The 26768-nt window shown below is 44.4% G+C and overlaps 1 protein-coding gene across 1 annotated transcript in view; it reads left to right on the forward strand.

Moving 5' to 3' along the window:
- Positions 1–26768, forward strand: part of MEGF6 (multiple EGF like domains 6) — a 384175-nt gene that overhangs the window by 65558 nt on the left and 291849 nt on the right. Inside the window, exon 4 of the mRNA XM_036746355.1 lies at positions 24427–24531. Within this exon, the coding sequence (XP_036602250.1) occupies positions 24427–24531 (105 nt within the window). The remainder of the gene's footprint in view (positions 1–24426; positions 24532–26768) is intronic.

Below are 26768 nucleotides of genomic sequence, written 5' to 3' on the forward strand. Positions count from 1 at the left end.
TGGGACAGGTTCCTAGACCCGATGTTATTCTTTTTATATTATTCTTATATATTTTTTATTATTCTTATTTTTTTATATTTTTCTTGTATGTTTAACATTCAGCAGACCATAGCTCAGATGGTAGGAGATCTGTCTTTTCTAGTTGAATAAAAGTACTTGGATTTCAGTCCATCATCTGAATTCTCACTGAAAGCATCCTCGGTAAAACTCGCCTCGTGGACTGCACTGAAGGGAGGATGGGTATTTCTTCTTGTCCCCACATGGTTTTGATTTCTTTCCCCACCGCTCTGTTTGGAGAGCTTTTCGTTCCATTCTTTATTCATTTGGAGATTCCCGGCATTAGGTGGGGCGGTGTCTACTAACTGAACCTCCCTCCTGCATTTTTACAGGTCCGTGTTATGTCTGGGTGACTGCTGGCCTCAGCTTTGTCTTCTACAGTGCTTTGGCCCCATTTGATTTATTTGTTGACTTCTCAAGAATTATTTTGGAGTCTGTATTTGTAGTACAGAGATTTGTCATCTATTGGTTTGTGAGGGAGAGCAAAGTTGTGTCATGTGATTCTGTTTACTTGAGTGTATCTTTCTAAGTATACAGTAGGTGCTAAATTTTTGCACTTCACAGTGGTATACTATATAGTTTCTACTATTTCCTTGTAAAAGTTACATCAAGTTGATTAGTTGGGGTTCCTTAGGATCATAGATTTAGATCTGGAAGAGTCTTTGGAAACCGTCAAATCCAATCCCCTCATTTTATGGATAAGGAAACTGAGGCAAAGAGATTTTGTTTTAAAGAACTTGCCCAGGGTCAGACAGCTAGTGAATATCTGAATCAGGATTTGAACCCAGGTCATTGTTATTCCAAGTCCACTACACCACCTTCGCAATGAAATATTTTTTTTTGCAAAGAATTTTTTATTAGTTCAGCCTTAAAACATAAATATTAATAAATAAACAAATTTGAGTATTTTATTTTAAAAAGCACTAAAAAGTAGCACATCAACAGATAAGGTCCATATCTAAGTAACAAATACATCGATGACATGGGCTGTTTCTTGAAGAACAAAACAGCATTTTCTCACTGTTTTATTTTGTGCATTTTCACATGAGGATAAAGTTAGCAGGGACTGGTTTTGTATCCCTGTCACAAGCTGCACAGCTCTTTGTTGGATGCTCCTTTGTTGACACGTTATATCGTTGGTTGAGTCTATGTGGCCGTCGCCCACAGAGGGTCTTTTGATTCCACTCTTGTATCTGAGCCATTTCATGGGCTCCATCTGGAGGTAAAGCGGTGACATTCCCTAAGTCTCTCTGTGTATTTTTATTGATTGTTGGCCTTTACAGTTGGCCGGTAAAATGCTGTCTGTGTTCCCGAAGTATATTTCTGTAAGGTTTTGACCCACCTCTCATGTAACCGGAAGACATTTGTCGATCATCTTCCTCCGTTTTGACCTAGAAGGCTTATTGTTATTGTCATCCTTACCATCCCACTTCATCTAGGGGAGTCAAATTCTAGGGCTGTGTGGGAGGGCACAGTTCTGAAACTTTTGTCTAGTCTATGACACACCTGTAATCTAACTTGGACGTGGAAGGCAGCATGTTTTAATACAGAGGTGTCAGACCCACAGCCCTGTGGAGCCATGATGCTCTGGTGTGGCCTGAGCCAGATTGAAATGTAATTGGGAAATATTAAGCAAAATAAATAAAAAATACAGTAAAACAGAGATAATATTACATTTTATAACTAAGTTATTATATTACCCACAGGGATGCTTACAAATGCTTTGGTAGTTCCCATTTCTATTTGAGTTTGACATTATTCCATCTAGTAGATAGAGTGCTAGACTTGGTCCCTAGGAAGCCCTTTTAAGCTATGAGTCACTTAGGCCCTTGTAAGATGGAGATAATCTTATCATACTTACTTGCTGGTTCTTTTTTAAAATTCGTGTTCTGTTTCAAATTCTCTCCCTCCATCCTTCCCCTCCATTACCCACTGAGAAGGCAAGAAAACCAAATGCAATCACACATATGTATAGCTATGCAAAATTCCTGCATTAACCACATTCAAACAATAAATAAAAATAAAGAAAAGATGCTTCAATTTGTACTCTGAGTTCTTCAGTTCTGTCTCTGGAGGTGGGTGGCATGTTTCATCATGGAATTTTAGTGGGTCGATGTGGCCCAGAGCTAGAGTGTCTCAAAGTTCCTTATTTTTACAGTGTTATTGTTGTGGTTATAAATTGTTCTCCTGGTTCTGCCCCCTTCATTTTGCATCTGTTCATTTAAGTCTTCCCTTCCTGGGTTTGTTGTGAGGAAAATGTCTTGTAAATCCTAAAGCAAGTTATTGACTATATTGCTGAGTCAGGGAGTCCCTCACGTAGACATTTGCTGGCCCTCGTCATCTGCTTAGCTATGCCTCCTGCCTTAATACTTTTTTCCCCTCTTTCTTATAAGCTTTAGCCTATCAGATACAATGCTGGACTTGGAGTGTGGGTTTCAAGCCTGTCTGTGACCAAGACTCACTCAGTGACTGTGGGAAAACTTACATGACTGCTGAGTCTCAGTCTTCTCGCCTGTAAAATGGGAATAGCCTGCAGCGTCACAGAGCTTTTGTGAGATTTGAAGTCATGTATGTAAAGGGCTTTTCAAACTTCACAAGGTCTGTCTTTTTTTCTGTTAACTATCATGATGACAAGAAGACGATGACTTCTTCCTTCCTTCTCCCATATTTCCATCACCACTTGTAGCTTTGGACAGTGGTAGGAGCTTTTTCTTAGAGACAATGACCTGAGAACATCAGTGACCCCTGCTTTCCCCGTCTCACCTGGAAGCCGGTCCAGATTTCTTTGACAGTCAGGGGAGGGGGCCCAGAGCCTGCCCACAGGTACTCTGGCAGCTCTGACAGTTATACACCTCAGTTCCTGGGTAAAGACACAAAGGTGTTGATTTCTTTGCTTTTCAGGGCCCAGACTCCCTTGAAACTGCACGCCTGGCTTCCAGCAAAGATCCTTAACTCTTTGGCAGGGAAATACTCTCAGCAGCCTGGCCTCTCTCAGGGAGGAAGCCCTGGCCTTGGTTCCATCAGATAGGAGAGAGTTAGGTATTCACACACACCCCTTCCCACCCTACCCCCTCTTCATTCCTGGAGCTAAAAGCCGCCAGGAAAGCTGGTGGGGAGCTGTCCCTTTCTGAATTCCAGGACTAACCCCTGCACACAACCAAATTCCCCACCAGGACCTCCCCCAGGCAAATATTCTTTCCATCCAAGGACATTGCCTGCACAACGTCTCCTTCCCCCTTTCCTGAGGGATGAAAGCTTGTAATTTGAACTGGACAGGAAGTTCTCTTTGGGGTGTGAATCCCTTTTCTGTATGCCTCTTCCCTGGAGAAAGGATGCTCCCATCTCAGGGTATCAGTTAACACCAGACAAAACCATTGTGGGGCAGTGGAGACGGAACCCCCTTTCTGTGTGTGTGTGTGGGGGGAGGGGGAGCTGGGGTCAGTGGGAATGGGATTTCTCTGACCCCATGGAAGGTAGACATTGGCATGCTCTCTCCCCTCCCCCGTCCCACCCCAGGTTACCTGATTCCTAGAAGAGGCTAAGCTTGGGCTAACAGGGACAAATTGGATTTGAGAAGATGCTTTTCATCACATTCTGATTAGGTTCCCTGAAGAAGGGATGGAATGTCAATGCCCCTTTTGTCATCCTGAGGTTCCCTGAGTGTGTCACTCAGTATATTCACAGCCTTAGGGTGGTCAGGGTCTGCGGATGCTGTCTGGCCTGCCTTTCCCCCAAACCCGACTTGTCTCTGCCTGCCTCAAGTCTCTACGTGCTCCACTCAGCAGCCAAAGTGATCTTCCCGAAGTGAAGTTCAGATATTCATTCCACTCCTGTGGTTCCCTATCTCCTCCAGGATCAAACTTCAGATCCTTAATTTGCCTTTCAGAGCCCCTTACCAGCTGCCTTTCCAGAGTTTTTATTTCTTACATACCCTACGTATTAGTCTCTGATCCATTGACCCTGGTCTCTGGGCTCGTTGTCCAATGAGATAATGTAGTCCCCAAACTCCGGACGTGTTGTCTTAGACTATGAGCTTCTTAAAAAGAGGGTCCGTTTTCACCTTTCTTTATATCTCCAAAGATTAACACAATTCCTGGCACACAGTAGGCGCTTAATAAGTGCCTGTTAACTTGACACTTCCCATCCCCTCTACCCTAAAACTGAATTCAGATCATTGAAGTTCCTAAAACCAGAATTTGGTCCCTGTTGGTAAAGTCCAGAGCAGAAGGGATAGAGCCCCGAACTTGGAGTCAGAAAGGGCCGAATTCAAATCCGACCTCAGACACTTACTAGCTGTGTGACTCTGGGCAAGTCACTTAGCCCTGTCTGCCTTAGTTTCCCCATCTATAAAAAGAGCTAGAGAAGAAAATGCCAAACCAGTCCAGTGACTCTGCCAAGAAAACACCAAATGGGGTAATGAAGAGTCAGGTATGGCTGAAAAGCAACTGAATAACCAACCTCTGCTCCCAAAGCGTCATAGGGTCATAGATCTACAGCTGGAGGTGACCTCAGAGACCATCTAGTTCATCTCATTTTATACATGACAGAAAAGAGGCCCAGGGAAATAGTGTGGCTTGCCCAAGCAACAAAGCTCATAATCGTCAGAGCCGGTATTGGAATCCAGGTCCTCTGACTCTGTAGCGTCATAGGAGAACAGAGCTAGGACTAGCAAAAACCTCAGAGGCAGTCTAGTCCAACCTCCTCAGATCTACAGCGGAAGAAACTGAGGCCCAGAGTGACTTGGCCAAGGTGACCCAGATGGCAGAGGTGGGATTTGAACCTGGCACCAAAGCCAGTCCCGTCTCCGCTGCTGGGATCCCAGTCCTTGGCTCCTAGCTGCTACAAGGCCACGGGGCTCCACCCTGCAAACCTTGCAAAATTTCCCATGCTCCTCTCAGAAGTGGGGGGCCATGTACCAGGAGGACCATGTCAGGAGTTCAGGCGGTGTGGGTGGGTTAGGGGAGCCCAATTGTGTTTGTGGAGGAAAGGAGTTAATATTTAACACCTAAGGAAAGAGAATGACAGGAAACGGTAATGGTTGTTATTTCTCGGTGATTTGGTTACTTCATAATAGCAGTGCATGGGCATTAAAATGGAAAAAAAGACCCAAAACACTAGGCTCATAGAGCATTGCCTGAGTGGCTGCGGAGGTGGGAGCCTTGCTGTGTTATTGTGACCCTTCTCCCCATCCTGCTATGGTCCATGCAGAACTTGGCACATCTTCTGCTCAAATTCTGTTTTTTTTTTTTTTGCCCAGAACGCAAATACGAAATAGAGAAAAGAAACAAAAGCAAATCAGAAACTTAAATGTTGAAACTTAAATATAAAGTAAGAAAGAAAAAAAAAGCATGTCATGTGCATAGCAGAACATAGGAGAGGATTCAAAATATGTAACAATTAATATTCATTTCAAGAAAGCCTGTATGATAAATAATACACCTTGTGTTGAGAATTGTTCATCTTTTCTTTGATTTCTTGTGTTTTGTTCTCTGCTGTGCACTTTTTAACTCTGTTCTTTTTTCCCCCTCCCCCCACCCCCAGAAGGTCACAGTATAGTTTAGATATGTTTCTTGATATATACACACACATAAAGATATATATATATATATACACACACACACACACATATATATATATATACACTTATAAATATATACATGCGTATATAGACATATACTTTCCCAAACATACTCCTGCTCTTTGTTTTTTAAATATTTGTACATATCTTTTGTTTACTATCCCTCCTGCCTCCTCTACTTTACTTCTACCCGCTACATGGCCTTCCTATTGCTTGCCTACCCCCTCTCCTCCACCAATCATCCTGCCCTCCTATTACTTGCCTTCCCCTGTCTAAGGATCCCTCCCCTATCCTCCCGTTCCCATCCTCCACCAACTACCCTGCCTTTCTAATACTTGCCTTCCCCCCTCTAAGGATCCCTCCCCTATCCTCCCATTCCCATCCTCCACCAACTACCCTGCCCTCCTAATACTTGCCTTCCCCGCTCCGAGGATCCCTTCCCTACCCTCCCATTCCCACTGATCTGAACTCCCGTTACCTATTCCCTCATTGTCCCTCTAAAAATTCCTCCCTTGTCCTCTCCCCCCCTCACTATACCCCTACCATTTATTTCTTCTAAATTTAGAAGACTTTTATACTCTTCTAAATATATATGTATTATTCCCTCCTAAACCCATTCCCGATGAAAGTAGGCTATCAGAACTATCAGCCCTCCTCCCCCATCTAAGTCCTTTGTATCCTTTCTTCTTGCACTTCTTTTGTATAAAATAGTTACTGTTTTTAGCTGTTTCTAAATGGTTTCACTTTTTAAATTCATATCATAGTCAGGTTTATCCTCCTCTTTCTTATGAGCTCGACAATTATTAATGAGAATGTTAGACATACATTTTATATTTTATGTTATATAACAGGTAAGCAGTCTGTTCTTATGAATCCCTTATAGGCAGTCTTTGGTGCGTACCTTATGTTTCTCTTGGTTCTTGTATGTCGAATCTTCTATTAAGTTGGGGATTCTTTTTAACAAAGTCTTGAAAGTCTGAGGGTTTGTCAGATGTCCACTTTTTTCATTCAAGATAATACTGAAATTTGAAGGGTATGATATTTTCGGCCAGAGCCCCAGGTCTTTTGTTCTCCGATACATTGTGTTCCAAGACCTGCGGTCCTTTAATGTCTCTGCTGCTAGGTCTTGTGTAATTCTAATTGTGGCACCATCATATTTGAATTGTTTTAATCTTGATGCTTTTAATATTTTATCCTTGAGCTGGGAGTTCTGGAATTTGACTATGATATTCCTATGAGTTTTCCTCATAGGATCTCTTTTAAGTGGTGTGCGATGGATTTTCTCTGTTTCTACTTCCCTGCCTTGTTCTAATGCTTCAGGATGATTTTCTTTAATCATTTCTTGTATTATTGTATCCAGATTCTTTTTTTGATCATGACTTTCAGTTACTCCAATAATTTTTATATTTTCTCTTCTTGGTCTATTCTCCTAATCTTTGTTTTTCTTATAAGATGTTTCACTTTCTCTTCTATTTTTTTCATTATTCATGTTTTGTTTAATTATTTCTTGAACTCTTATGATTTCACTGGCTTCACTTTGCCCAATTCTAATTTTCAAGGTGTCATTTTCCTCCTTGAGATTCTGGATCTCCTTTTCTAATTGGCTGACCTTCCTTTCATAACTTTCTTGTTTTTCTTGGATTATTTTTATTTTTATTTTAGTTTTTCCTCCATCTCTGTCATTTGATTTTTAAAGTCTTTTTTAAGATCTTCTACAAATTCTTTTAGAGCAAGTGACCATTGGACGTTGCTCTTTGGGGGTTTCTTTACTTCAATATCCTCCTCTGAAAATGAACCCCAGTCATCTCTATTCCCGTAATAGGTCTCTATAGTTGGAATCTTTCTCCTTTGCCTGTGCATTTTTTTTGTGTGTGGTAATAACTTGATTTTTGTAATATCTCTAGCCCTGTGGTATGGGAAATGGTGCCTATTGCCCCAAATCTTCAGTTCTCTCCTCTAGCCTGGAACCAAAGCCAAACCTCCAACCTCCTGTAAGTGCCCACAGCCAGGGACTTTCTGCCCTACTGCTTATGTACTCACTGAGCGAGCGTGTGCTGCTTCCTTCTCGCCCCCACTGCTCTTCGGAGCACAGCTGGGTCTGGAGTTCTTTGTCAGCAGAGGTTCCCAAAATCTTCCTGGGCTCAAATGCTTGACTCACCTCACTATCCCGGGCTGAAAAGCTCCAGTGGCTGGGGTCGGCCTCTCAAACCAACTAACCCTGGGCTTTCTGCTAGTTATTTAAGTGGCTTGCCACTTGTTAAAACGGAACCTAGCCTGGAGGTGTTCCATCCTCGCAGGGACCAAACCTGGTCCTGGGGTTTTTCTTCAGATCTTCTCAAACTGTCCGAGGAAGATCCTGGTTGTGCCCCTATTTTTCTTCGTCTCCACTCAAACTTTGTTTGCCCTAAGGTGCTATTTTAACTCTTTTGTGGGGGAAAACCTTGAGAGCTTGGAATTTTCTGACCTACTCCTCCATCTTCCCAGAATCCTCTCCCCTCCTGCTGAAATTCATCAAAGAATCTCTGAGATGGATGCCAACTCAGAGGCCATCCAGACCCTAAGCAAGACTCCCCTTTTTGGCATCCAAGAGGTCCATCTTTGTTTGAATATTTCCAACGTGGGAGAGATGCCTGTGAGGCATCATGCCGTGGCATCACAGACCATTAGCGTTGACAGGGTCCTTGGAGATCATAGAATCATAGCTCTGGAATGAAAGGGTTCTCCACCGAAGGTCATCTAGTTGGTCTGTCAAGAAGCGTTTAACCATATGGCAGGCTCCTGTCCTCTAGAAACTCACGGTCCAGTGGGAGAGAGTATGCCAATAGATACGTGTATCTACGAGTCATATCCAGGGCATGTAGAAGGTAAATTCAATTGCTTTATTTTACAGATGAGGAAATGAGGATAGGTGAGGTTAAGTGACTTGCCTGGCTTTACAAAACTACTAAGTGGTAGAGCTGGGATTTGAACCCAGGCTTCAAATCCAGTGCTATGACTCAGTTTCCTCATGTATAAAAAATAAGGCTCAGTGTTACATATTGTCAAGGATATGAATATGAACAAGACAGAGTCTTTATCCTTAAGGATGGAACTTACAGTTTGATCAGGAAAGAGAGATTTAGGTATGAAGAGCCCCAACATACGTCAGATCACGAGAGGTGTGTGAGAAGGGAAGGTGAAGATGGAGAGAAATGTTGGGGCGTAGAGGATTCTCACAGGAACTCATACCAGATGGCTTTATCGGAGGAAACTAGTCCATAAACAAACATTCTACTGACTGTTTTCTATGTGCTAAGCACTCTGCTGAGTTCTGGGGTGTAATTGCAATTCAGATTTGAAGATCTTTCCCATCCATTAATAGGCCATATGACCTGCTTACATCATAGGAAGCGTAAATCACATGTGGTGGGAGGAGCTTCCTGAGAGGAAAATGAAGTTATGTCACAGAAAATGCTGAGAGTGAGAGAGAGAGAGCAGTTATGACTGCTAATGGCTGCTAATGACCGCCTTCATTATAGTTAGATACATGGGGATATGAAGAAAGGCAAAAACCCACTTCCTGCTGCCAAGGAGCTCATTTTTAATGGAGGGAATAACATAAAAATAACTATATACATACAAGATATATGCAGAGTAGATGGGGTATAATCTCAGATACGAAGGCTCTCACCTCCTTTCCCCTGGAATATAGACTTCTCTTAAATCAAAGATCTCACCTTTTTGGGTCCACTAGAAACCCTAGATCTTTTTCAGAGAAACTGTTGTTTATCTACCCCTCCCTCATTTTGTAAAGTCCATTTTCCAGACCCAGATTTAAGACTTTACATTGATTCCTATTAAATTTCATCTTCTTAGTTGAGCCCAGTATTTTGGCCTGTTGAGATATTTTTGGATTCTGTCTCTATTGTCCAGTATGCTAGCTGGCCCTCTCAGCTAACACCCTGCCAGGAGGCATTATTCCAGATGCCAAGCAGCATGAATGAAGTAGAGGCTTGGGAAAGGGGAGTTTACAAAGGGAAAAACAGCTGTGCCTTGCCTTGCTGAGCTGGGCTGACCACGAGGCTGGCCCAGGAGCTTGGTGGCTACACACTCCAGCCCTGGGAGATGCCTGGCTCTGTGCCCTGGGGGCCTCCACCAGGGAGCTGGGGAATCAGGCTTCAGGAAAAGGGATCCATTAAACATAGGCGCTGGTTTTGCTCTGGTTTCCTTCCTCTGCAATTTCCTTTTCCTTTTTTTTCCTTTCTGCTTGAACATTCTCAAATGGAGGGAGTGTCAGCATGGGAATCTGGAGTACAGACTGACATTCCCTTCTCCATCCTTCCCCACACCTTTTCGAAACAGATCTTTCCCACATGAATGAACAGTTGAGGGGGTTGGTCCCATCCTTCCACTATCCTACCCCTGGGCATCATCCCTTCTCTATGCATCCCCTTATTTCTTTTTATAGTCACTACCCAGTGACTATACCCACTCTAGCTGCCAAAGTGATTTTTCTAAAGTGAAAGTTCGACCGTCACCGCCTGCCCCCTTCCCTCTTACCTCCAAGATCCAATTTTAAATCTATTTTGCATTTAAAGCCTATCACATCCTGCCCCTTCCTATCTTTCTGGTCTTATATTTTATATTCTTCTATACAGGAATGCTCCCCCTGGCTTTCTCACTCCCCTGGCTTTCTTTAAGACCTGTCAGCTCAAACCACACTTTCTGCAGGAGGCTTTTCCCCATGCTTACAGCTGCTGCTTCTTCCCCCTCTGAGATTACCTTTCATCTACTCTGGATGTATCTTATATGCACTCAGTTATTTTCATGTCTGTTTCCACCATTAGAATGTTTATTTCCTCCATTAGAATAGTTTATGTTCATGTCTGTTTCCTCCATTAGAATCTTTGAACTCCTAGCGAGTTGTGACCCGGTTTTTGCCTTTCTTCGTATCTCTAGAGTTTACTACAGTGGCTGGCATGTATTGGTAGAGCATTCCAAGCCTGTATTGGTCTGATTAGCCGCAATCGGATGTGTTGTGACTTGACTCTGACATGGTGATATCCCTTTGTCCTCTTTGAGAACAAAGGACCACCACCTTCATATACTAAATGCTTAATAAATGCCTGTTGGTTGACTCCCCGCTCCCCTGATCAAAAGCAATCCCACAAACTCACACAAAAACCTAGTTCCTGACTCTGAGAACTCATATTCTTTTTAAAAAATTTTTTTTATTTAATATACTTAGTTTTCAGCATTGATTTTCACGAGAGTTTGAATTGCATATTTTCTCTCTGTTTCTACCCTCCCCCCGACTCCAAGATGGCATATATTCTGGTTGCCCTGTTCCCCAGTCAGCCCTCCCTTCTGTCACCCCACTCCCCTCCCATCCCCTTTTCCCTTCCTTTCTTGTAGGGCAAGATAAATTTCTACACCCCGTTGCCTGTGTATCTTATTTTCTAGTTGCATGCAAAAACTTTTTTTTTGTTTTTGTTTTCGAACATCTATTTTTAAAACTTTGAGTCAAGAACTCATTTTCTAATGGAGGAAAAAACCACTGTAAATAATTATTTATTATTCATATAACTATGTTAACTATTCTCTTAATTAATTCTTCACATAACTATATAACTATTCATACATAGTAGATAGGGAGGGGTAATCTCGGAGGTGAGATCACACACAATCACACGTTTGTTGTGGTTTAGTCATTTCACTCGTGTCTGACTCTGTGACCCCTTTTTGGGGGACTTTTCTTGGCAGAGATACTAGAGTGTTTGCCATTTCCTTCTCTGGCTCATTTTACACATGGGGAAACTGAGGCAAATAGGATTAAGTGACTTGCTCAGGCTCATACAGCTAGTAAGTGTCTGAGGCTGGATTTGAACTCAGATCTTCTTGGTTTCAAGCCCGATGCTCTATCTGCTGAGCCAGCAGATTAGTTGCTTACTTACTATGCCCTTCGAGTTCTGTACTGGTGAGGTTTATTTTTTCTTTTAATCCAGGTGTGAGATTTTACATTTATTCTAATAATTACCATTTTAGATTCAGCCTGACGTTCTAGACTATCATGTTTTTATTTTGGATCCAGATTCTGCTCTCGCTTCCAGACTACTGTAGTCTGCGTTGTTGTACTCCTAGGATTTAATACCAAATACACCATTCATTGCTGTCTTGTATCAGCCAATGGCATTTTCCAAGTATGGGTCTTCTCTTCCCAATGGCAAGGACCAGGTACTTTCTAGGTGCCGGGGTGTCCAGGATCAATATTACTAAAACATAGACTTGGCCATATCACTCCTTACTTGAAAATCTAAATTAACTCCCTGTTGCCTCTAAGGTTAACTTCCATCTACTCTGTATTTTTTATGTTCTAATTTATATATATATGTATATATGTATACATATATATGTATATATATACATATATATGTATATATGTATACATATATGTATATATATACATATATATATATATACATACATATATATGTACATATATATATTGTTTCCCATTAGAATTTAAGCTTCCTGAGGCCAGGGACTATTTTTGATTTTTTAAATTTTCATTTTTTATACCTAAGGCTTTGTACAGTACCTGGTATATCATAAGTGATTAATAAATCCTTGTTTGATTGATTGATGGATGGGTGGATGGGCAGAAAGAATCAGTGAATGTGTGAATGCATGGGCAAATAAGGAATGATTTAATTGCAGAGCCGGGCCTAGAATCTAGAGCTCAAGGAACTTCCTCTATCTTTCTTTCTCTTATATGTGTTGTTTGCAGGGTTTCTGGGAAAAATTTGCTCAGGGACTGAAGATTGTTTTTTGCACGTGTGTATGTATGTATGCATATATATGTGTGCGTGTAAAATAGAGCTTCACATATTTCTGTGTTGACTCTGGACCCTAGAAGAACACCCTGGGGCTACTTCAGTCCCAACCCTATAAATCCTGTGCTCACCTCTCCCCACTATCCGCTGCTGGTTTTGGGCAAACCCCAAACCGTTCACTTGTTCGGCTGTATTCCTGGTCGTAAATGGCATGGTCGAGCCAATGGTTTTTGGAGCAGCTGCCCTGACTCCTATAATTTCAGCTACTTGAAATAATTACAACCACTGGACCCATAAATTGTATCAATGAGACAGGAGGGGCCTCCAGTAGGGAGGGGGATGAGACGGAGTTGGCAACTGCAGCACATTTCTGCTTGGGGTGCACTTATGTCAGGAGGTCGTGTCTTACTGCCTAGGGGAGAGAGGACTGGACTATGACGGCCATTGGGAAGTGCCATACTCTGTGAGACGCACCCACAGCCTGTACCCCCAGCAGCTCTTCCCCAGCCCCATTTCTGGAAGCTTTACCATTCTCGGGAACAGTCTAGCTCCCCGGCCCTTGCCTGAAATGCCTCCCTGCTGGCTTCCATTATGGACACCCCATCTGGGGACTTGGTTACCAGATTTACGAGTGTTATAATCTGCATCTTTCTGAGGATTTCAGGAGGGGGATGAGACAGACCTTGACCCTCCTGATCCACCCCAGCCTTTTGTGAAACTCCACCCTACTGGACCACCACTGTGTTCCAGGATCCCCGGGTCCCAGATCATAGGGACATCAGACCATCAGGGCTGCCTGGTAACTGAGGGACTCCCATGGGCAGGCCCTGCAAGAGTGTGATTTCTTTTTACTCATCTGGCAAAATGGTTTTGCAGACTTCATCAGAAACCTGATCTTCCTATTCCATGGCACTCATTTTTATGGCTCTCTGGGTTCTGCCCGCCAGTCAGCCTCTGGCTCCTGCTGTACCAATGCACAGGAGAAGCAGCATGTCAGAATGTAAAGGGCACTTGATTTGGAGTCTTGAGAGACCTGGGCTCACATCTTGCCTCTGACACTTGTTACTTGTGTCACCCTGATTAGTCATTGATCCTCTCTGAGTCTTAGTGTCCTCATCTGTAAAATGGGTGCATTGATTTCACTCTACCTCCACCAATGAGCAGATGCTTCAGCTTCCACCCTGGGACCCTGGACTTCTGATTGATGAGTGTTTCTCGTGTCTAGTTCCAGTTAGGCTCTGCTCCCCGGCCATCTCCACGCCATGCAGGTGGGAGGCTGGGAGTATTCCCTCTATATAGTGCCTCTATCCCCCGCCCCACTTTCTACCTCTGAGAACAGTAATCAAATAAGCCAAGGACAGGAGCTGTCTAGCTTTTTGTGTTTGCATCTCTAGCACTTTTCATGGTGTTTGGTACATGGTAGACACTTAATAAATGCTTTTTCATTCATTCACTTGCTCATTCATTCACTCATTCATTCATTCACTCATTCATTCATTCATTCATTCATTCTTAGTTGGGAGAATCCACTGGGATAATCTATGTAAAGCATATAGCGGTGCTAGCGTATCTTAGCCTATCTGGGAATAAAGTCTGTATCCAGAGTTAGGCGCTGGTGACTCGGGCTTACCTCCAGTTCCTGAATGTATGAGGGAGGCCAGCCAGGAAAAAGGATTGGTTTTAGATGTAGAAGGCCTGGCACTTCCACTTCTCTGCTGTGTTACCTTGGGTAATCATTTAACCCCTCTAGACATCATTTTTCCTTGATTGTAAAATGAGACTGGATTAGCTGACTTTTCAAGTCCCTTTGAGCTTGACCACCGTGCTCAATTGGTCAATTGATAAACATTATGAAGTGCTGACTCTGTGGCAGGTGCTGGGCTAGGGGCCAGGAAGATAAAGGAGCTTGGTCCTCTTTGCTAGGGGTCAGCACCAGTAGCTTCAGGAGAGCTGATTGTTAAATTTGCACCTCAGAAATCGGCAAAGCTACAAATCGAGGATTGATCTATTGTTTTGCTGATCATCTAGTCTTAAGAAAGTGATGAGGATAATTCAGATTCAACTTAAAGTGTGTACATATTTTTTGGAGAGTCAGTTATTAAACATTTACATAGTAGGTGCCTAATAAATGCACACACGTAGTAAGTAGGTGCTTAATAAACGCACACACGTAGTAGGTGTTTAATAAATGCATGCACATAGTAGATGCTTAATAAATGTGCACACATAGTAGGTGCTTAATAAATGCGCACACATAGTGGGTGCTTAATAAATGCTTTTTGACTATACTTGGAACATGGATAGTCTTGGTTAGAAGCTGTATGAAACACTAATCCAGCCACTGAGCACGGGGTCATTGGAGTCAGGGTTCAAATGCTTGGGCTAGTTACTTCCCCTCGATGGGCCTCAGTTTCATCTGTCAAATGAGGGTATTAGATTTGAGTTCCCTTCAAGATCTGAATCTATAAGCCTGTGGCCTCTCTGCAATGGGGTAAAAGAGTAAAAATAAGAGGGGAAAGAATTAGTTGCATTTTGAATCTGATTCTCAGGCCATAGGACATTAGGCCCCCAACAACTAGGGCAATAGATTTGGAGTGGTTTTTCTAATTGGGCTTTGGAACGATCATCCTGCGGGGATTGCGATCTTGGCAGGGTAGCTCTAAGGGGGATTAGGACACGGTGACCTCAGCTACTTCCCTCCCACCCCTCCCCCTGCAAGATGAGGTTTGGAGGGGACCGAGCTGAAAAGTACTACCCCCCCCAACCCCCTTCCCCCCGCCCCATCACATCTGTCCTGCCGACTGTTAGGTTTCCACCAGATGGGCGGCTGGTCAGGAGGGACAGCGTTTGGAATGAGTTGGTGGTTTCAATCCAATCAGCAATTCCAGGATAAATGGCTCCACTCCTGTACTTGTGGGAAGCCTGGCCCCCGAGAGGAAGAATGTAAATATGCGGTTTGCAAAGTTAACCCTTCCCCATGTTTATTTGGAAATGTAAAGGAGGAGTGGTCAGTCTCCACCAGGGGACTTTGCTTATAGAACGACCAAGTTCTAGTTACCTGGAGCCATGGAATTCAGTGCAGTAAACTGTTCTTGAGTACCTTCTCAGTGTCAGACACTGGACTAACTCTTACAAAATTGGGACATTCCCAGCCCTCAAAGAGTGTAGATTATTTGGAGAAACAACGTGTGTCTGAGCATCTAAAAATATAAAGGGGCAGCTTGTGGTGCCATAGTGCATGGAGCGCTGGCCGGGAGTCAAGAAAGACTCATCTTCCTGAGTTCAAACCCACCCCAGATGCTTCCTAGCTGTGTGACCCTGGGCAAGTCACTTCACCTTGTTTGCCTCGGTTTCCTCATCTGTAAAATGAGCTGGAGAAGGAAATGGTAAACCGCTCTAGTATCTCTGCTAACTGAAAAATGACTCAATAGCAACAGAAGCTATAAAGACAGATGTATGTGAAGTAATTACAAACAGGCTGAAAGAGTGGGGCTCAGGAGGGGTCTTGTGTTCGAGGTAGCCCCCGAGCTTTCCTCTGAAGGAAGCTAGGAGTTCCAGGGGATGGAGGTTGGGGGGCATTCCAGATACAGGGAGGCCACTGGTGTAAAGAGAGGGAGGTGGGGGATGGGATGGCACCTAGGGGAATAGTTAGCAGCCGGTTTTACCTAAAAGGTGATGATATCAAATAAACCTGGCAACATGAATGGGAGCCAGCTTGTGAAGAGCTTTGGGTGCCAGCCCTCTGGCTCTCTGAGCTGTACTTAGGCATGAGGAGAGTGATGCCCAGAGTGCCACCCTCATGGGGCCATTTTGACACCCGTACACTCATAGATCTGGGGCTGCAAGGGACACCAGGGGCATCTGGCCCAACGACCTCATTTTATAGATAGAGAAACCCGGACCCAGGGAGGTTATAACTCGCCCAAGGTCATGGGTGAACCTAGATCTAGAGCACCTCCGAGGTCATTTAGTCCAGTCTTTTCATATTGCAGATGAGGAAACTGAGGCCCGGAGAAGTCATAGGTTCATAGATCCAGAGCCAGAAGAGACCAGGGAGGTCACTGGCTTTAATCTCTTCATTTTACAGATGAGGAAATTAAACCACAGAGAGGCGATGGGATTTGCCCAGTATGTCGCTGAAGCGGCATTTGAACCCAAGTCCAGTGCTCTATCCACGGTGCTACTTTAGCTTTTAAAGGTCATTGTCAACCGAATGAATCAGGCACAGCTTCCTGGCGGAGGTGGCAGCACCTGACCTGGGCCAGAGAAGTTTCTTGACTTGGGTGTTCTTCAAAACCAGTGTCCTTAAAAAGGAGCAGCAGGAACTGGAAAAAGATAGAATTTTTATTGGAAAAAAATAAGAAAGGAAGAATGGGTGGCAGTTGTAGAAAGGCAGCTCTTGGCTCAGTACAAGCACAGGGCAGGTTTGGGCTTGACTTAAAGAAAACCTTCTGGGTGTTGGGAGTTTGCGCTCATGTGGAATGGATGGCCTGGCTAACTTTGGGTCACTCACAGGTGCATGTGGGTTGAGGGCTCTCTGGGTGAGTTTGAGGAGTGTTAGAATGAGAATACCAGATCCATTTCTCCCAGCTCCTCTGGAGGCAAATGCCCATGTGCCCCTGGGCTGGGCCCTTCTGTCTCTATAAGTCTCATTGGCCTGAAATGGCTTTGGAGGACCTTTTCAGCTCTAAATCTGGGATCCAATGACCTTGATTAAGTCAACCTTCCTGGACTTTAGTTTCCTTTTCTGTAAAATGAAGACGTTGGGTCAGATGGCCTTCAAGGTTCCCTCAAACTCTAGAACAAAAGTAGTCAGTTGAAGGAATCCTACAATGGGATCAGAGGACTGAGAATCCTCCTCATTTTACAGATGTGACAATTGAGGCCACAAATGTTGTATCAGGGTTTCGCTTAGAATCCCCATCCTCTGACTTCAAAGTCAAGACTTTTCCCCTTGAACTATATTCCTAGAAGGGGAGGAGGGGTTGTGATCCAGTGATCTATGATGAGTAGGGGTGGCTTCTCCTAATGAGTGATTATGTGAATAAGGCTGTGTTTGCTTCTTAGAATGCTCTTTGGGCAAGAATCATGCTCAGCATCCACACTACAGAGGAGAAAAGGAGAAAGCTCCCAGGAGACTTACATGCCCAACACGGATTGATTAGAGAATAATCTTTCCAGTTTACTGGACACAGGATTATGGTCCTCCAAATCAGTGTCCAGATTTTGGTGTGGAGAGGGGGTGTATCAATGAGGCAGCTCTTCTAAAGATGGCTTCCCAGTTTTCCCTTCTTATTTTGCTAGAGTTTCATCTCTGATGTGTATTAGAGCTGTGTCCCCTGTCCCCAACCAGTCAGGGTTTTCAGGATGGTCATTACTGTTATCCGTTCCCTCTGCTTCCTGATCTCTATTTTGGGGTCTTTGAGAGCTATGATTGGGATAGATCAGGGAGATAAGATAAGATAGGGAGAGATAAGAGTAGGAGATTAGAATATTTCCTCATTTACTCAAGAAAGCAAAGGGGGTGTGGAGAGTCTGATGTATAACCCCAGTGTTGTGAGACTTTGGGGTCCAGATGGACACTTACCTATGAAGACATAATTGGGGAGACAGGCTGTTTTCAGGGGTGCAAGTAAAAGAAAGAAGCACATAATTAGAACCCTATAAGGGACCATTTCAAAAGAGCATGAGCCTGACTCTATGGTCCCCAAGGTTTCCCCAAGGAAGTTCTGACTTTGAGTTGTGCCAAGAAGGATGGCCTTGAGTTGTTCTCTGAGAAGAAGGATAAGAGGTCTCTGATAGAAGTGCTTATATATATTTTTTTAACTCTTACTATTCTATAGAAGTGCTAACTCAGGTGCTAAAAGGGAGGGAAGAATAAACTTCTAGTACCTATATATCCTACCAAGGGAAGAAGGGCCTTACTTAGGAATATAGCTGTGTAAAAGTGTGTGTTTGCTGTAGCAAACAACAGCAGTTCACTTACATGCTCAGAATGAGGAAGAATGATGCTTATCAAGAGTACATTCTAAGAAGTAAACATATCCTTATGCACATAATAAAAAAGGATGGGAGAACCCAACAAGGAGACCCTGAAGTGAATCATGGCAGTCACAGTTTAATAGGTCCTATGGGAGCCATCATGTCTAATCTGTCTCATTTTACAGATGTGGAAACTGAGGCAAACAGGGTGAAGTGACTTGCCACACGGTTAGTAAGTGTCCGAGGCTGGATTTGAACTCAGGAAGATGAGTCTTCCTGATTCTAGGCCCAACATTGTATCAACTAGGGTGCCCCCTAGCTACCTTTCTGACTTCAGAGCCTGTTCTTTTGGGACTACTCCCTTGATGGGGTAGTGAGTTCCTCATCCCTGGAGGTCCTTAGAGGCCTACCTCTCAAAAGTGAAGGGTTATGGGGGGATTCCTGGTTGGGTACAGCATAGGCTGGTCTCTTCTGAGGTTCCCTCCAGTTCCAGGTGTGGGGGGCAGCCTGCTCAAATGCAGAGAGACAGTATGGCTGGAGTGTAACATGGGTGAAGGGCAATGATTGAGTTTAGACTAGGAAGGTGGGTAACAGCCAGGATGTGGAGGACCTAAAATATCAGACTAAGAAATTTGAATTTTATCTTAGAAGTGATAGGATAAATAAATGGCCAGGGGAGCTACCAAAGGCTCAATACACTCAATTTGAAGGAAAGGGGAGAGAAAATCAAGGTTTTTTTTCATTCAAGAAGAAATTAAACTCCTAATTTCCATCTTCCAAGAAGTCTGTCTTCCATATTCCAAAGGCCAGCAAATGCCAGAATCAGACAGAGGTTTCCCTAGGTGTGGAAACGAAGAAGGAGAAATGCCAGACGTTAGTAGACTCCCAATTTGGAGAGTAGGCCCGGCCAGAAAGGAAACAGGGGAACCGTAATTTATCTTGGAAGGAGGGAACATTTGGCCCTTGGGTGGAGGCAGAGCCATGGGGCATGGAGGAGAGCTGGAGACTGTGATGTTGTTAGACTTTCTTCTCTCCCAATCGGAGATGAGTAATTGGGGCCAAGCATGAAGCATTCATTTATTCTTTCAACAGAGATTTATTGTAGTCCCTACCTGGATTTCAGCAAGACATTTGTTAAAGTCGTGCATGCTTTCCCTGGGGACAAGATGGAGAGGTGTGGGCTAGCTGATGATACAGTTTGGTGTATTTAGAACTGGTGGACTGAACAGAGCCAACGATTTCATGAACGGCTCTGATGTCTGCTTGGAGGAAGGTCTCCAGTGGGATTCCTTGGGAAGCTGTCATTATTCCTCATCAGCATAGAATCATGGCTAAGAGATGTTAGATGCCATCTTTTTTTTAAATTAATGTCTTGGTTGAAGGGGAAGCGTTAGATGGAATGCTTACCTAATTTGTGGCAGAAGACACGGACCTGGGACCAATCAGTAACAGAGAACATCTGAAAAGATCTTGACTGGGCTAGAGCATTGGGCTGAATCTAATTAGATGGAATTGAATGGGGATAAATGTAAAGTCCAACCCTCTGGTTCAAGGCATCAACATCACGAGTATAGGATAAGGAATGTACGTCCCCAGATGAAGTTCATATGAGAAAGATCTAAAGAGCTAGAGCCTTAGACGGTGAGGTGTTATAGGACCTTAGAGTACATGGCCTGGAGCTAGGAAGACCTGAGTTCAAATTCCACTTCAGACTCCTACTCATTTCCAGCCTGCCTTTCTTTGTTGCCCGAGAACTTAGTACAGTGCCTGGCACATAGTAGGTGACTAATAAATGCTAGTTAACTGACAGGGTTGAGAGATAGAATGTGTTGTGAGAGGAACAGAGAGGCTGGTGAGCTTGGATTGTACGAAGACGCGGGGAAGGAGCAGATCATAAAGTACTTACAAGCCAGATAGGATTTTATAATTGATAAGTATATTAGAGACTTAGATAAATATAAAAAATAAATATAGTAGAGACTCAGGGCTTAGAGTCAGGAAGACCTCAGTTCAAATTTGGCCTCAGATACTTCCTAGCTGTGTGACCCTGGGCAAGTCCCAACCTCTGCCTGCCTCACTTTTCTCACCCTTAAAATAGGTCAAATGGAAATTTCTTTGGGCAGACACTTTCTCTGGTTCTGGGCTAGGCCTGCTTCCTCCTAAGTCCATTTTCCTAGACACTTGGCTCCCTCAAGAATTAGTCTTTTCCTTGTACTGAGGAATGGAGACTGAGGAGGGGGAAATTCTACAATATTTTAAATGGGGGAATAGTGGAGGTATTCAGAAGACATTCTTGCCCAGGGTTTGTCCTGAATCAGGCCCCTTCCAGGAGTGGGCCAGGGAGTCAGTTAGGTCCATGATGCTGTGTCATTGAAGCATTTTGCCATCACCCTCCTCCCCACCCGCCATCTTTGAATTCACCATCTCCTCCCATCGTCCTTTTTCCTGTTGCTCCTGTTCTCTTCTCTTTCTCCACTTTCTGTAGCTACTTCCCACCTTCTTTCTGATAAATGCATGTAAGTATGTACCCTATTTAGGGGGGTTGGCATTTTGGATGGTTTAGTGGGAAGGACACTGTCTTTGGAGTCAGAAACCTGAAATTTCACTCCTGGTTGTGCTATGTACTAGCTAACACCATCTCTAGGAGTTCTGGTGGACAGCAGGCATATTTGACTCAACGATGTGCTGAGGCAGCCAGATGAGTTGATGTGACTCTGGGGAGCTACCTTGGGCCTCAACGTCCTTCTTTGGAAAAAGAAATGTTTTCTATTAGGGGATTTCTACGTTCCCCTCTTGCTCTGAATCCTGTGAAATGAGAAGTCTGCAAAGGGCCAAGCTTAGCCCGAGGGAATGGATACTAATGGTGGATGAGGTATTTTTGGGCAGGGGGGTCAGTCCTTCCTGGCAGGTGTCTTTTTGCAAATGAGGCCCACATCCCTGAGTGACCTCTGAAGAAGCTGAGTTTGCAGGGACCCAAAGAAGCATTTCCTGCTTCCTTTGGCAGTGGTCACCGAGGGCGGTGATGAGCTGGGAAGAAGAGCCTCAGCACTCTTCCGTGGTGGAAATTAATTTCAGAAATGACCTGGTTATTGGGGGAGGGGACTGGACTCTGCAGCCGCAATGGAGAGTGCATCCCCTTGTGTGAGAATGAAACACCATGTGTGGCTAATAATGGATGGAGGGTTAGACTGAGACAGGAAGATTTGGGGAAGCCCTGCCTCTGCTCCACACTGGCTGGGTGCCCTTGGGCAAACCCCTTAATCTCAAAATGCCCCAGGCAGCTTAGACCCTCAGTTACAGAAAAACTGCCCATCCATAGACCATTGAGAGAGGAACTGGTCCTGTGATTTAATTGGCATTCCCGTTGAGGAAACTCCTTCCATCAATGCAGATGGATGCCTGCCTTCCTTGTAATTTAGAGAGCAGCCTTTGTTATAAGGGATAAATGACTTACCCAGGGTCACATATAGGCACATGAGTCAGAAGGGGGACTCGAATCCAGGTCTTCTTGATTCTGAAGTCCCAAACACCACCATCACCTCCACTATCACCAATATCACTGCTGCCACCACCACCAAGACCAAGATTGCCATCGCCAACATAAATACCACCACCACCAACACCATCACTGCCACCATCTCCCATACCAGCACCACCAATACCATCACTTCCACCATCAACACCACTACTACCAACATCATCACTAACACCATCTCCAACACCACCAACACAAACAGTAATGCTATCTCCAACACCATCGCTGCCACAAATACCACCACCATCGCCTCCACCATCACCAGTACCACCACCACCACTGAGACCAAGGTCGCTGTCACCACCACCATCACCAACACCAATACCACCAACACCAGCACCACTACCAATATCATTATTAACACCAACACCATCACTGCCACTATCAGCACAACAGCATCATCAACACCATCACTGCCATCATCACCACCACCACCATCATCACCACCCCCAAGACTAAGATCACCATCACTATCACTGCCACCATCACCAGCACCAGTACCACCAACACCATTACCAATATCAATGCTAACAACACCAAGACCATCACTGACACCATCACCTACAACCAGCATCATCAACACCATCACTGCTGCCATCACCACCACTACTAGCAGCATCACAAATGCCATCCCTAACACCACCGACACCAACAGTAAAGCTATCCCTAACACCATCACTGCCACAAATACCACCACCACCACCATCACTGACACCAACACCAACCAGGTCTACAGACATAGTGAGCCCTACTGCCTACTTGCATCTAATAACAGTAGTGGCTGACATTTATAGATTGTCTTTGAGTTTACAAAAGACTCTTCTTACAGTAGACTGATGAATTAGGTGGTGCAAGTATTTTGTAGATGTAGAAACCAAGATGAGACTTGTCCATAGACACAGAGCTGTTGTTAGAACGGATGTTTGAACCCAAGTCTTCCTGACTTTGAGTCCAGTGACTTTTCCCTTCTATCGCTGTCTCACTTTGTCCCTCCCTCCCTGCCCCTCTCCCTGTAAGAGGCTCAAAGCCATTACCTGACCTCCTCAGCAGGAACGTTCCTAATGTATGGATGGGCACCCCAAAAAGGGAAACGAAGGGCTCAGGAAACAGCGGCTGAGACTCTATTGTGATGATAGAGAGCATGTGGCTTCATTTCCAGTTGGGTCAATGTCTACCAGGCTGCCATGCCTATGGGAAGTTTGAAAGGGGTCATAGATCTAGAGTTGGAAGCAACTTCAGAGGTCCTAGATTCCAACTCCTTCATTTTATAGATGAAACCCAGAGAAAGAAAAGGACTTGTCCAAGGTCACATAGGAAGTAAGTGGTGATAGGTCATAGGTCATAAGCCTTCTAGTCTTACTCTCTAATCTTATTATTGAGGAAACAGCCCCAGGGGTGTTGAAGGATTTATTTAAGCTCACACAGGTAGTAAGCATGAAGGCAGGATTTGGAAGAGGGAATTCCTTGATTTAAAACAACAACAAAACTTTTATTTACTTATATTTCATTTAACAAATATTAATTTTTCTCTCCCTCCTACTCCCCCAACTAGAAAGAAAGAAAACCAAAAGCCTTGTAACAGATAGACATAGTTAGCAAATTCCCCCATCCATCAGTCGTGCCCAGAGATGCACATGCCTCCTTCTGCATCCTGAGGCCATCGCCTCACTCTGAGGGGGCGGGTACCATTTTCATCATCGTCCTCTGGATTTGAGATTGGTCGTTGCATTGACCAGAGTTCTTAAATTTTTCAAAGTTGTTTTTTTCCTTAGAGTATTGTTGTTACTGTAGAAATTATTCCCCTAGTTGTCCTTGGATGTTCTCTCTCCCAGCCTTCCCCTCCCTCCTGGATGGCACCCAGGGCCTGGGTCCAATAGAGAAGCCTGGGTCCGGCCCCAGGAAGAGCAATGCATCTGTCACTGAGCCCCTGACTCTCCCTAGGGCACCCAGGCCTTCTGCTTCTTCTGTTTATGTCTCTCTCTCTCTCCACCCAAGCCCCCTACACCTATCTCTAGGCCCCTACCTCTCCCTAGGGCACCCAGGTCTTCTGCTTCTCCTGTTTATGTCTCTCTCCTGACCCAAGCCCCCCACATCTGTCTCCAGGCTCCCACCTCTCCCTAGGGCACCCAGGTCTTCTGCTTCTCCTGATTATGTCTCTCTCCCCACCCAAGCCCCCCACACCTATCTCCAGACTCCTGTCTCTCCCGAGGGAACCCCAGGTGTTCGGCTTCTCCTGTTTATGTCTCCCTCCTCCCCTACCCCAGTTCCTCTGAGCTGTTTCTTAGCTCACTTTTCTCTGAGCCCTTCCCCCACCCCCCTTCCTTTGTCAGGCTGTCCCCTTGACCGACATCTCCAGGAGCAGAGGAGCTGTGGAATGCGAGGTCCCCACCTCTGCCAGTGACCTGCCCCAGGGGCTCCCATTCCCCTTCTCATGCTCCCCCTTTTCTCTCTCCTGCCTCCAGCTGTCTGCAATTACGGAGTCTGTTTCAATGGAGGGAACTGCGTTGACGGGTCGACTCAGCTGTGTCACTGTCCCTCCGGCTTCCAGGGCCCCCGCTGTCAGTATGGTGAGTAGAATCCAGTCCTGCGCCGCCCCAGCCCCACGCAGGCAGGCCATGCCGGGCCTCAGAGTGGGGGAGGGTTACTGGATGACACACAGTGCAGCCCTTAGCCTTCCCTCCTGATCCAGGTTCCTGGGATCCCCTAGGGGGTCTGTGCTCGTTTGCTGCTTTCCATAATCCCTTGGCTAGCTGTGTGTGCATGGGCTAATACTTTCCTCCTCTAAAAACTTGCTGTAATCACACTTGCACCCCTCCCTTACAGGGTTGTCTGAAACTTTGAAGCACGGTAGAAATGTGGGTTTCACTTATTATGAAATGTTTCTGATGTTAAGTGGGTCTTCCTATGCAAAATCAAATATATGACCATCCTTTTTTGTTTTTTGTATTTTTGGATACCTTTGATTTCATTGGTGTAGGAAGTTTTGCCAGTGAAGGAGGTCACCTGTTCCACAGTTCAGTCTAAGAGGGCTGCGTGGGGGGCACGAAGAGGAGTTGGGTGACTGGTCCAAAGTCATACAGCTAGTCTGTGTCAGAGTCAGGTCTACCTGACTCCAAGGCTGTCTCTCTGTTCACTTTTGAGTACAATGGAAAAAAATACTGGCTTTGGAGGCTGAGGGTCTGGGTTCAAATGCCGGCTGTATCGGGGCTCTCTGACCTTGGGAAAGCAGGTCACTGGGCCTCAGTTTCTTCGTATGTAAAACAGATGGGCGACCCCTCAGGACCCTCTCCTTCTTTGATGTCTTTTTACTTTTTTTTTGATTCTTCATACTTTATTATTTAATATTTTTAGTTTTCAACATTAATTTCTACAAGATTTTGAGTTACAATTTTTCTTCCCATTTCTCCCCTCCCCCCACTCCAAGATGGCATATATTCTGATTGCCTCTTTCCTTGGTCTGCCTCCTTTCTGTTACCCCACTCCCCTCACATCTCCTTTCCCCTTACTTTCTTGTAGGGTAAGATAGATTTCTATGACCCATTCCCTATATATCTTATTTCCCACTTGCATGTAAAAACAACTTTCTTTTTGAGCATCCAGTTTTAGAACTTTGAGTTCCAAATTCTCTCCCCTCTTTTCTCCCCACCCACCCTCCCTAAGAAGGCAAGCAATTCAACATAGGCCACACATGTATCATTATGTAAAACCCTTCCACAATACTCATGTTATGAAAGACTAACTATATTTCCCTCCAGCCTATCCTGTCCCTTTTTATTCAATTTTCTCCCTTGACCCTGTCCCTTTTCGAAAGTATTTGCATTTGATTACCTCCTCCCCCAATCTGCCCTTCCTTCTATCATCCCCCCTTTTTTATCCCCTTCCCCTACTTTCCTGCGGGGTAAGATACCCAATTGAGTGTGTATGTTATTCCCTCCTCAAGTCAAATCCAATGAGAGCAAGATTCACTCCTTCCCCCTCACCTGCCCCCTCTTCCCTTCCAACAGAACTGCTTTTTCTTGCCCCTTTTATGTGAGATAATTTACCCCATTCTATCTTTCCCTTTCTCCCTCTCAATATATTCCTCTCACCACTTAATTTAATTTTTTTAGATATCATCCTTTCATGTTCAACTCACCCTGTGCCCTCTGTCTCTGTCTCTTTCTCCATATATATGTGTGTGTGTGTGTGTGTGCGTGTGTGTATGTATGTATGTATGTATGTATATTCCCTTCAGCTACCCTAATACTGAGGTCTCATGAATTATACACATCATCTTTCCATGTAGGAATGTAAACAAAACAGTTCAACTTTAGTAAGTCCCTTATGATTTCTCTTTCTTGTTTACCTTTTCATGTTTCTCTTGATTCTTGTATTTGAAAATCAAATTTTCTATTCAGCTCTGGTCTTTTCACTGAGAAAGCTTGAAAGTCCTCTATTTTATTGAGAGTCCATATTTTGCCTTGGAGCATTATACTCAGTTTTGCTGGGTAGGTGATTCTTGGTTTTAATCCTAGCTCCTTTGACTTTGGTAATATCATATTCCAGGCCCTTCGATCCCTTAATGTAGAAGCTGCTAGATCTTGTGTTATCCTGATTATGTTTCCACAATACTCAAGTTGTTTCTTTCTGGCTGCTTGCACTATTTTCTCCTTGACCTGGGAACTCTGGAATCTGGTAACAATATTCCTAGGAGTTTTCTTTTTGGGATCTGTTTCAAGAGGCAATTGGTGGATTCTTTCAATTTCTATTTTACCCCCTGGTTCTAGAATATCAGGGCAGCTTTCGTTGATAATTTCTCGAAAGC

The sequence above is a fragment of the Trichosurus vulpecula genome, chromosome 2, assembly GCF_011100635.1.
Source record: "Trichosurus vulpecula isolate mTriVul1 chromosome 2, mTriVul1.pri, whole genome shotgun sequence".
Lineage (NCBI taxonomy): Eukaryota > Metazoa > Chordata > Mammalia > Diprotodontia > Phalangeridae > Trichosurus > Trichosurus vulpecula.